General features: G+C 43.2%; 1 protein-coding gene across 1 annotated transcript in view; it reads left to right on the top strand.

Moving 5' to 3' along the window:
• Positions 1–12284, top strand: part of Unc13c (unc-13 homolog C) — a 415893-nt gene that overhangs the window by 347648 nt on the left and 55961 nt on the right. Inside the window, exons 24-25 of the mRNA XM_055598476.1 lie at positions 42–130; positions 6437–6586. Coding sequence (XP_055454451.1) covers positions 42–130; positions 6437–6586 — 239 coding nt within the window. The remainder of the gene's footprint in view (positions 1–41; positions 131–6436; positions 6587–12284) is intronic.

The raw sequence follows: 12284 nt of genomic DNA, 5'->3' as shown, positions 1-12284 counted from the left end.
CTTAAAACTCCCAAGTGATGTTCTTTATCGTCTCTCTGCAGCTAGACCCTGAAGCTAGCACTATTCTAAAAGAACTTCAAATTAAACTCAACGGGGTTCTGGATGAACTCAGCATCACTTACGGAGAAAGGTAAGCATCCTGATTAGTTGTCTGACTGTATCAGGTTTCATTCGTAATGATCACTCATTTTGCTTCAGGACCCACTGCAAGCATCATCTCCTCTGAAAAGCCTTTCATGACCCCAGGATCCAAGAGTGATGCTTTGCTGAAAGATGTCTGTACATCCTTCACCTTGGTGGGTGCTCACAGCACCCAGCTCTGGGCTTTGGTGGACTCGTTTACTTCCCTCGCTTTTCCCTGGGGGCAGAAATCTTAGCTCAGAACCATTTGCAATGCCAGTGTGAGCTAGAGAGCAGGGGGTTGTGGGGAGAATGGAGACAGGGAGGAAGAAAACTTACACCACAAGCATGTTCTGCTCATGCCTGGCATGTCATTCTCCTTGCCTCTCAGAAAAGCGATACCCAGCTCCAGACCAGATGACCTCAGTGTCACTTAGTGTTCATGATCCAGCTACCTCACGAGCAAGAGTTTAGAAACTATGGGCATCTATATTTTTAAAAGTCAACTTGCCTCGTCTAGGGTATGTTTCTAAAGAATGAGACGTGACCTGAGATCAACTTTATTCTGTCCCCTCCCCGTATGATAAAGCAGTCATTTTACTACCAATTATTAAAACAGGGGTAAATTAAATATATCTTAGAAGGGGTCTGTTAATTTGATATAATATTTGTTTTAAATATTAGTTAAATAAGCGTTTGCTTATTGGTTTAAATTATGTGTTCAGTTTCCCCATATAGTTGTAAAATTATCTTCAGGGCAAAAGCTACCTGCTTGAATACTTCTCCTCTTCTATTGGGTTCTAGAAAGATAAATGATTTGTAAACACTTAATGATTAGTAAGGCCATACTTACTGAGAAAGACTAGGGGAGTCTGGAAGCATTGTGTTTTCTCAGGTAACAGAAGGAAGCCCAGTAAAGCCCCAGACAGAGTTCTGTTGCTTGTCAGTGGCATGTTCTCAACACCTCTCAGGTGGAGAGTGTCCTCAGGGAACAGCTTAGACACAGAGCTGGGGCATCCTGGCTCTGTAGAGCTTAGTACATTTCTTTTCCCTCTGCCCTACATTGAGCTCAGTATCTTGCCTCTGTGCTGTGTTGCTAGTGACTTTCATGAGCCTGCTGACTCAGCCTGACTGTTAATCAGCAAGATGGAGACTCTCTCTGCCTTGGGTCTGAATGGCAGGAGTTGTTTCAGAGATACGGGACTCAATTGCTCTAGCTGGAGAGGTGACAGTGATGGGGCCTTGGCTCAGCCCTGTGGGGCTCGCCTCCATTCTTTTTGTGAATTAATGTGTTAACCAAAGAACAAAAGTGCAAAGGAAAAAAAAGAGGTTGCCTTTAGCTATGAAAGGCAGCAAGGAATTGTCTAGAAAAGTTAGAGGACGTAAAGGGGAGTCTAGTAAAGCAAGATCTGCTTATAGCTTTGTGGGGAATAAGATAGCTAAACAAAGCAGAAACTATTACATTACTCTTATGTTGATTTTTGTAAACTGTCTAAATCCTCTTGATGAGAAAGTTTTGATTTTTGTGTTTTGTTTAAGAGAGAGGAAAGCTGAATATATTAGCAAGATTTATCATCCAAAAAAAAAAAAAAAAAAAAGATTTATCTTCCCACTGTTACTCCAAAGACTAAATCACATACTCAGATTTGGAAAAAAATCAAGACAAACTTTGGTTATGAAGGAAAGATTGGTGCTATTAGGGTTGTAGAAGTGCATTATTTTTACAAGATTATATTTGAGGACAATTTTATTAGAGTTTAAAAGAAAAACACCAGGAAAGCCAAGCTGTAAATCCCAACAGTTGCTTGGAGGAGGAGGAAGGAGGGAGAAAAAAAAGGAGGAAGGGAGGAGGAAAAGGAGGAAGGAGGAGGAGAAGGAGGAACATAAGAGGAGAAAGGAGGGAGGGAAGAAGAGGGGGTTGGGAATGGAAGTCTGTCGTGTGGTGGAAAGAAGGGCTTTAGAGGAAGCAGAAAGGAAGCCTAAAGGGTTAGGGAAGCCTGCTCCTGCTCCATAGCAGGTTCAGAAAGAAAAACAGGTAGAGTCATGAAACGGAGGCTGCTCTGCTACAGCCCAGCAAGCTACTGTGCTGGAGAAGTGTTGAGAAGGAAACTAAGCAGGCAATTGCTCAGCCTGTCTCTTTAGCGCGGCTTAAGCTGAGCCTACTTTCCTCAGGGGTGGTCTCACCTTCCTCAGGGGCGCTCTCACCTTTCTGACAGTTGGTCCTCTAAGCCGAGGCATCAGAATGTTAGACCTCCACCCAGGCTCATTTCTTCCTCTTGACCAGAGTAAAATAATCTTATTCTTAATGGCTCTTTCTTGTGGCTGCGCCATCCTCTGACACAGAGTATCATATATTTCATCCTACGTGCCAAAACTCATAGCTGCCCAGGACCCGATTTTATTATTTTTAAAATACAGAACAAATTGAGTTCGGTTACGGTCACTTGTGTTCTTGAAGTAAACAGGCCACCCATCACGCTTGCCTTGTAAGAAGAATAATTATTGTCTGCTGTTGCTATGATACAGCACACACAGGTGGGTGGGAAGTCCGTAGCAAGCCGCTCAGTGTTGCAAAGTCAGTCTGGAGGACTACTGAGCTTGCTCCTTTGGGGTCGGAGACTTCTAAACAAGGGGAGAACTCACTCCAAAAGCCAACCGCCTCTCCTGTCCTTAAATCTTTCGGACTATTTTCAGTACGCTTAGCTGTTAGGTTGGCTTCGCGAGAATCCAGGATGGAGGCAAACCCTGGTCGGAAGCCTTTCACGGGCACCTGGCATGCTCCCAGATCGCCGGCTTCCTCCGCAGACCAAGTGATTTCATGTCGGTGATGAAATATAAAATGGTCTAGAAGGTTCAAAATGTGTGCCCCTTAAATTTCTGCTTACACACATACTGTTCGCTCATTTCGGTTCAGTCCATTTCTTTACTGGAACCATTAGTGCCAGAAGCTGCCTGGACTGAGTGTAAATAATTGAAGGCTCTCTCCTAGGAACTCTCAGGGGGAGGATTTGGTCCCTTGGGTGCCAGAGAAGGCTGCTGTCATTAGTCACTGGTTTTACTTTTAGTCGAGCTGGGGAATAATGTCCTTTTCAAATTAAAAAAAAAAAAAAAGGAATAGAAAAAGAGAAGACCTCATGAGTGAATTCACTAAGCAAATTGTAGTTTGGTTTATTCTAGACTCAGGCAGAAGCAGAATGTCTTTGTCCATCAACACTGTGAACTCTTTCTTCAGATGTCCCACTGCACACCCTGGCTGCTGATTAAGTTCACAGTCTGAATCTGCTCAGGAGCCTGCGTTTTACACATTGGAAACCTAAGTTTGCTGTGCTTTGCTCAGACCCTCTCTTACCTCAGTGTATTGGCTTGAAATTCAGGAGGAGAAAAGGTAGTTACTTTAGAGGTGGCTACCACTAGAGGGACCATTGATGCCACTGTCGTCAGTCAATCAAGTAGGTGTTTCCCACATTCCTGTGCTCTGTCATTATATCAGATATCTGTGATATTTCCCTAGCAAATATATACATCGCTGCCAAGATAGATGCCTGCCCAATTCCTTCCACTCTTCCTGGTAGACACCAAAGGCCAACGACAGACATGGCCACATAAAAGCTGATCGGTGAGGGTATTAAACTGATCACAGTGAGAGCCCCCAAGGAGGTTATTTTAATGTAATATAAACAGGTGCTAAAGGAGCCGCATCCATATGGATCAGGTGGCAAATAAGATGTCAACTATTCGACACTGTCATAAACAGTGAAGAAGCCCAAAAAGAAGCCAGGAGCCAAACACTGCTAAGTACCAAAATGATGGTGGATATAGGCCCTGACCTTGAGGTGTTTAGAATTACTAATCAAGGGTTTATAAACCCACTATTGGAATGCCAGGAAAAGAAAAAAAAATACCCAAATGGTCTAATCTTAAATCTACTGAGCGCTTTCTATCTTTGGTAAAATATGAAAACTTAAAAAAAAAAAGAAAAGAAAAAATTCACAGCAGACTCGGTAAAATATTTTCCACAAGGTAAAAGGTAAAATGAGTGAGCGGTCTCACGTGTTGTGTGGACGAGTTGTGCTCATTTTTGTTCATTTGTGCATTCTAATCACTTGGAACCATGCTTGGCACACAGTATGCATTTATTAAATATTTGTACATGTGTGTGCACAAAAGACCCCACACGTATATCCTTTTTAATTCAGACAGCAAGCAATATATAGCAAAGCTCCAAACCTGAGGAAAAATCTGAGGAACTGATGCTTCTGTAACCTTCCTAATAGCATGGCCTGTGTTATCCCCGTTTATGGGGGGGGGGGAGGTGTGCTGAGCAGGAACAGGGAGGGAGAAGAACCAGGCTGGATTGATTTCAGTGTTAAGGTCATTTGCCACCCAGTAATCTGACCATTTCCCATGCCTTCTTCCTCCTAAGTGGGTGCTCCCCTCCCAAATGCACCTATGTTCTAATTATCTCCGTTGTCAGAAGCATCTTGGTAATGAATGCCACGCACATCCACTCCTTCAGACTCCCCCTTGCCTCTCTCAGGGAAAGACCACCAGCGTCAGTGCTGGAGATACGGGAAATAAGTGGAGACAATACAAGGGTGACTCTTCCAGGCTATTTAAATCCTGAGTGATGGGATGGGAGGCAAGCGGAAGGCGGTACCCCAGGGGTGCACTTAACCAACACTCACTTCTTAATAGCTTTATTGGAGTGTCATTGACATACAAAACCTATATTTATTCCAGGCACACAACCTGATAATTCCAGATGTGTATCATTAGAAAGCCGTCCCCACATCTTAGCTTAGTCACCTGTCACATCTTCAGAGCTGCCATTTGTTTCTGTTGAGAAAGCCTAACTTAAGACATATCCTCATACTTTTGTCTATATAATACACATCTTAAATTATCATCCCAATGTTTCTCGAACCAATTACTTTGTGTCATCGTGTGTAAAATAGGTTCTTGCTCTGTGAGAATTTATAGTTAATAAAAGCAATAGGTAGTAAATAGATAACTGAGCACACGCCATGGGTCAAGCAATAGGCAACGTAATGAAGTAAAAACATACAGAATGGCTAGGGCGCTTAGGGGGCTGTGACTTCGTTTTGAGTATTTAGGAAAGGACTCTGCAGAGCTGACAGCTAGGATATCCCTCAGACAAATGAGATGCCGGGAAGCTATCAGCATTTCCATGGAAGAAGGACCCTAAGAGTGTCCATAAGATATTCAGGGTTACATCAGACCCAGAAGTTACCAAGAGCTCCAGGGATGTTGTTATGCCTGCACGGCCACAGACATCAGAAAAGTGTGCCAAGAAAGGGCTCCCTCAAGTCTCTGTTGTCCATTGTCATCCTTGAAATGTTTTCAGATTTTTCTCTAACTGGCTTTGGAAGCTACCCGAGACTTTTGACCGGGGCAGCAAAACCTGGTCTCTATTGTAAAGGGATCTGTCAAGACTTGGACAGAGCGACAGTTGGAGGGCGAAGGCTGGTGATAGGTTGACCAAACAAGCACATTTTGGAGCTTGTAAGCCGTCAGATTTGTGGTACTTCACGGAAGGTTATGGTTGCTCAGATGGTGGCTATAAGGAACCCAGACTTGCACATGGACAGTTTACACAGACGGTTTGATGAAGTAGTATCGAGTATGGGGTATAAGCCAGGCCTGCACAAGTAGATTTGGAACCACAGGCAATTGCCAAGAAAGGAGTTCTTGGACCAAAGATTAAGTTCAAAGCATCTCAATGTGTAATATCTAGATACAGCTGAGTTCAATTTGAATTTCACAGGAATAGTAAGTGATTTTAGTATAATTACGCCCCAAATATTAGAACGAACACTTTTACACAAAAATATGTACAATCTAAAATTCAACTTTAATGGGCACGTTGTTTTTCTTTAATGACTTTAAGAACCCTACATAGTAATAGCCAATTGGAAAGGAGTTGCCGGAAAGACTGGAGAAAGGAAAGAGGGTGTGGAGTTACAGAAAACAGGGACGAAGGGAGGTCCCGATTCCCATAATCTCTCTCGAGTAGTCACTTCTCCGAATGTACTCTGAGGCCCAGCAGCTGTCACCACCAGAGACGGCAGCTGAACGAACAGCATCCTTGTTGCATGGACCCACCTGGAAAGCAGGTCTGTTCTGGTCTGTTCTGCACACAAAGGTCCAAAGTACATGTTCACGGCCACTTAAGCCTTGCAGACAGACGAGGAAGGGAAAACCGTTCCATCCGAAACGGTTCAGTCTCCTCCAAGTAGAGTTCAGACTCCGGCAGCCCATCGATGTCTCCTCCAGAGCTCGCGTTCTTTCTTCTCAGTTTCCAGCCTGTGATCGAGGAGTGTATAAAGCAGATGGGTGCCGAGATGAGTCAGATGCGAGCAAACGGAAACAGCGCGGCGAATAAAGGCAGTGCGGCGATGGACGCAGAGATTGCGCTGAGGCCGCTCATGGACTTCTTGGATAAGACGTAAGTTGTTGGCCCACTTTTACCTTTGCTTGTTGCCTAGAATTTCTAATTCTGATTTCTAATCCTTTAGCGGAGGTTTCGGTTTTCTCTGTACGCAGTGACTGTAAAAGAACTTCTTGGGAGATGGCTCAATGAACATGGTATTCGTAGGCAAGCGTGAGGACCAGGGTTTGATCCCCAGCGTCCAATCAAGAGATGTGGCTCATGGGCTAAGCGGGCATGCTGCTGCTGCTGCCACAGAGGACCACAGTTTGGTTCACAATTGCTTGTACCTCCAACTCATGGGATCCTCTTCCGGTTTCTGTAGGAACCTGTGCCAAGCAGCAGCTGGGCATAATGGCACATACTTTTGATCCTAGTGCAGGGCATACAGCAGAGACAGGAGGATCCCTGGGTCTCACCCACCAGTTAGCCTCACAGGTTTGATGCGCTCCAGGCCAACAAGAGACTCTGTGTCAAAGGCAAAGGTGGAAGCCGGGCACAGTGGCACGCCTGAAATGCCAGCACTCAGGGAGGCAGAGGCAAGCGGGTCTCTGTGAGTATGAGGCCAGCCTGGTCTACAAAGCAAGTTCAGGACAGCCAAGGCTACACAGAGAAACCCTGTCTCAAAAAACAAAACAAATAAACAAACAAAAAAACCAAAGAGCAAAAAACAAAACAAAGGTGGGGAGATTCTGAGGTATGAAGTCCTAAGAGTAAAATCTAATATTCACATGCTCTCACCCATGGGCATATGAACCTATACACCTACACACACAAACACATACACACAGATATATGCATATTAAAAAAAAAGCAGTGCACTTCAAATTTATTAGTAGTTGTATGAGAAAGGAAAAAAAAAAAAAAAAAAAAAGGAGAAGAAGCCAGTATTGTTGGCTCAGGGAGTTGCTGTTCTGAAGCAGAGAAAGGTTTCAAATTTCCTGCTCCTCATTGTTTCCCATTTTTTTTTGGGCAAAAAGACCAAACTGAATCCAGGATATCTGATTTCTCCTCAGAAACCCACAGGAGAAGAAAATAGCATGTGCGTGAATACAATGAATTCAGCAAAGCCCGACATAATCGGCACCTACCTATGTTCAACCCAGCTCTAATCACTGGAAAGGATTAGAGAAAGCCCAAGCCCCTAGTGCCTTTTAGATTACAGTCTATCTGGGAGTGAGTTGGCATGGAGTTTTCTTAACTAAAAAAAACAACAAAACAAAACTCTCAACTCTGCTTGGTCTGCTGGTTGGTTGGTGTGTGCATTTTGTTTGGTTCATGCCTCTATGCTCCAAGGTTCTGATTTAGTAAGCTTTTGGTAGGCTCAGAGCACCAATATTTTAAAATGTATTCACAGCCCAGACCATTTACTTTAACAACTAGCTACACAATCCTATAAATAGGAATACCAGCTGTATATGCCTAAATCAAAGTTCTCAAATCTGAAATAGTCTAGAATCTGAGTCCTAGTTTTGAGGTTTCCAGGTTGGGGAGGCGGCTCAATGTCACAGGCTTTTCTAGCAGATGTCAGGCCCTGGGTTTACTCCCTAGCAGTGGGGGGGGGGGATTTAGGATATTGAAGCATTTTGGATTCCTATATTCTTTCACCTTATCAATACAAATATCTCAAACCCCCCTAACTTCAAAAATTAGAGATGGTTGTGTTTGCAGACATTCTAGATGCGGTATGAGTTGTGCTCAGAACCAGAACTAGTGGTGGGCAAGAGAAACAAACAATAACTTTAAAGACATAGGAAAGATCCATGTCGCATATGGTAGTTTATATACATTATCACATTTATTGTCGTCGTGGCAAGTTAACAAGAGGCTGAAAATTGAAAAGACAGATCAAACAAAGCAACAATGAGTAGGAAGAGCCTCTTGTATACACTCGTGGCTTCTACCTCAACTCCATTTCTGTTTGGTTATAATCTGACTGCAGATAAAAGGCTTATGTTTCTGTCAATTTAATTTCAGTACGTGGTAGAAAAATTAAGTCTCACTCTGTGGGTAGCAATTTTGAGGAGGATGGATGGATGGATGGATGGATGGATGGATGGATGGATGGATGGATGGTTGGATGGATGGATGGTTGGATGGATAGATGGATGGATGGATGGATGGATGGTTGGTTGGATGGATGGCTGGATGGATGGATGGATGGATGGATGGTTGGTTGGATGGATGGCTGGATGGATGGATGGATGGATGGATGGTTGGTTGGATGGATGGTACAGTGTGCAGAAGGTAGATAGGCAGGTGGATGTATGAGAAAGAAGAAAGCCAGGAAATGGAGATGATAAAGGAAAAGGTGTTTCTTCATATCTTTAGTTTCTTAGTGCAGAATTTTATGACATTATCTGTTAAATGTCCCCCCCCCGGAATTTGTTGTGCTGTATAGCTCTTCTCTGACAATACAGAGTTCAGTACCTACAAACACGAGCATTTGGTTATACAGTGGTTCTATACAGTTCTCTATATAGAACCAATGATCTATACAGTGGTTATAGAAAATGGGACTGGACAACCCCGATTCTCCTATTCCTCATGAGGAATTTCTTTCCTTTTCAGAATGCCAATCAATGGTTTAAGTCATCACTTTTCCCTAATAATATCATTTGCTTTACATACTCTGAAACCAAAGTTATGGAGAATATGGAACATCTAGGTAATTTTGATAATGCCAATATCTAGCTGAGTAATTTTTGGATCTATACTACCACTGTAGAATACAAGAATGGAGAAAAGTGAGTTTACTCTCGTTTTCAATACATTTAGATAGGTTTACATTCTTTTTAAACTCTTTATTTTCATATGTATGAGCATTTGTCTGCATGTATATGTATGTACCATGGACATGCAAAGCCTGTAGAAGCCAGAAGGCAGCATCAGGTCTCCTGGAACTGAAGTCACAGGCAGCTGTGAGCTGCTGTATTGGGTGATGAAAATCAAACCTGGGCTCTCTAAGAAGAGCCTTCAATATGTTTAACCACTGAGCCACCTTTCCAGCCCCCATTTTACATGCTTAATAGTGCACTTGTAATTATAATGGATTGTATCATCCTATGTGGCACTCCTTATTAGTCTTAGCAAAATGAGATAATGTATAAAGTTAGAAAAGAGTTACAACCTTTCACAATACATGGAAATTATTTAACTATACTTAAGAAGGAGATAATTGTGTGAGATAAGGAAAGTTGAAGTTCTCTGGGCTCAATCAGAATGTCTAATTTTAAAGTCACTGGCTAGAGGGTGTACTTATTTCAACTTGGCACAAGTGAAAGTCATCTGAGTTATCACCCTGCACAAAACTAAAGTCCAAGTGGATCAAGGACCTCAACATAAAACCAGATACTCTAAATCAGCTGGAAAAAAAGTGGGAAACAGCCTAGAACTCATTGGCACAGGAGACAACTTCCTGAACAGAACACCAACAGCACAGGCTCTAAGAGCAACAATCAATAAATGGGACCTCATGAAACTGAAAAGCTTCTGTAAAGCAAAAGACACTGTCATCAAAACAAATAGACAGCCTACAGATTGGGAAAGAATCTTCACCAACCCTTTATCTGACAGAGGGCTAATATCAAGTATATATAAAGAACTAAAGAAGCAGAAAAGCAACAAACCAAGTAATCCACTTAAAAAATGGGGAACAGAGCTAAACAGAGAATTCTCGAAAGAGGAACATCGAATGGCAGAGAAACACTTAAAGAAATGCTCAACCTCATTAGCCATTAGGGAAATGCAAATCAAAACGACCCTGAGATTTCACCTTACACCCATCAGAATGGCCAAGATGAAAAACTCAAGTGATAGCACATGCTAGAGAGGTTGTGGAGAAAAGGGAACCCTCCTCCATTGCTGGTGGGAATGTAAACTGGTTCAACCACTCTGGAAGTCAATCTGGCGCTTTCTCAGACAACTAGGAGTAGTGCTACCTCAAGACCCAGCTATACCACTCCTAGGTATATACCCAAAATTTGCTCAAGTACACAACAAGGACATTTGTTCAACCATGTTCGTAGCAGCTTTATTTGTAATAGCCAGAACTTGGAAACAACCCAGATGTCCATCAACGGAGGAATGGATACAGAAATTGTGGTATTTTTACACAATGGAATACTACTCAGCAATCAAAAAGGAGGAAATCATGAAATTTGCAGGCAAGTGGTGGGATCTAGAAAAGATCATTCTGAGTGAAGTATCCCAGAAGGAGAAAGACAAACTTGGTATATACTCGCTTATATAGACCTACAAGACATGATAAACATAATGAAATCTACACACCTAAAGAAGATAATCAAGAAAGTGGACACAGGCGAAGGTGATTAATCCTCATTTAGAAAGACAAATGGGATGTGCCTTGAACTTATGACAGGAGTCTACCACAAAAGGCATCTGAAAGACTCTACCTAGCAGTGTTTCAAAGCAGACACTAAGACTCATAACCAAACCCTCGGCAGAGTGCAGGGAATCATATGAAAGAAGGGAAGTTAGTATGATATGGAAAGGATAGGAGCTCTACAAGGACCAAATATATCTGGGCACAGGGTCTTTTCTGAGACTGAAACTCAACCAAGGACCATCTATGGATATAACCTAGAACTTCTGCTCGGATGTGGCCTGTGGTAGCTCAGTAACCAAGTAGTTTTCCAAAGTAAGGGGGACACGGACTATTTCTAACAGGATCTCAAGGGCAGGCTGTTTGACACCTCCCCCCAGGGGAGGAGCAGTCTGTTAGGCCACAGAGGAGGACTTTGCAGCCAGCCCTGAAGATACCTGATAAAACAGGGACAGATGAAAGGGGAGGAGGTCCTCCCCTATCAGGGGACTTGGAAAGGGGCAGGGAGGAGACCAGGGAGGGAGTGTGGGGTTGGGGAGGGAATGAGGGAGCGGGATACAGCTGGGACACAGAGTTAACAAAATGTAACTAAAAAGAAAAAATAAAAATAAAAATAAAAAAAAAAAAAAAAAAAAAAAGAAAGTCATCTGAGAGGAGAGAATCTCAATTAAGAAAATACCTCCATAAGGTTGGGCTGTGGCGAGCCTGTAGAGCACTTTCTTTTTTTATTAGTTAAATTTTTATTTTTTCTATTAATCACAGGTTATTTACTTTGTATCCCAGTCATAGCCCCCTCCCTCATTCCTCCCAATCCCACCCTCCCTGCCTCATCCCCTCCCTTCCCCTCTCCAACTCCACTGATAGGGGAGATCCTCCTCCCCTTCCATCTGACCCTAGTTTATTAGATCTCATCAGGGCTGGCTGCAATGTCCTCCTCTGTGACCTGGTAAGGCTGTTCCTCCCTCGGGGGGGAGGGGGTCAAAGGGCCAGCCGCTGAGTTCATGTCAGAGGCAATCCCTATTCCCCTTACTAGGAAACCCACATAGAGCACTTTCTTAATTAGTGATTGATGTGGCGGGAGTGGCTAGCCCATCATGAGTGCTGCCATCTTTGGAATGGTGGTCCAGGGTTCTATAAGAAAGCAAGTTGAGCAAGCCAGGGGAAACAAGGCAGTAAAGAGCACCCCTCCATAGCCTCTCTATCAGCTCCTGCCTCCAGGTTCCTGTCCTGTTCGAATTCCTGTTCTGACTTCCTTCAATGAGGAGTTGTGATGTGGAAATGTAAAAGCCAAATAAACTCTTTCCTCCCCAAGTTGCTTTGGTCATGGCGTTTCGTCATAGTAATAGTAAGAGTGACTAAGACAGAGGAGAT

This window comes from Psammomys obesus, unplaced genomic scaffold (assembly GCF_907164565.1).
Source record: "Psammomys obesus unplaced genomic scaffold, mPsaObe1.curated_primary_1811, whole genome shotgun sequence".
NCBI classification, from domain to species: Eukaryota; Metazoa; Chordata; class Mammalia; order Rodentia; family Muridae; genus Psammomys; species Psammomys obesus.
Note: the sequence above shows the minus strand (reverse complement) of the source record. Positions and strands in the feature narration are given on the sequence as shown.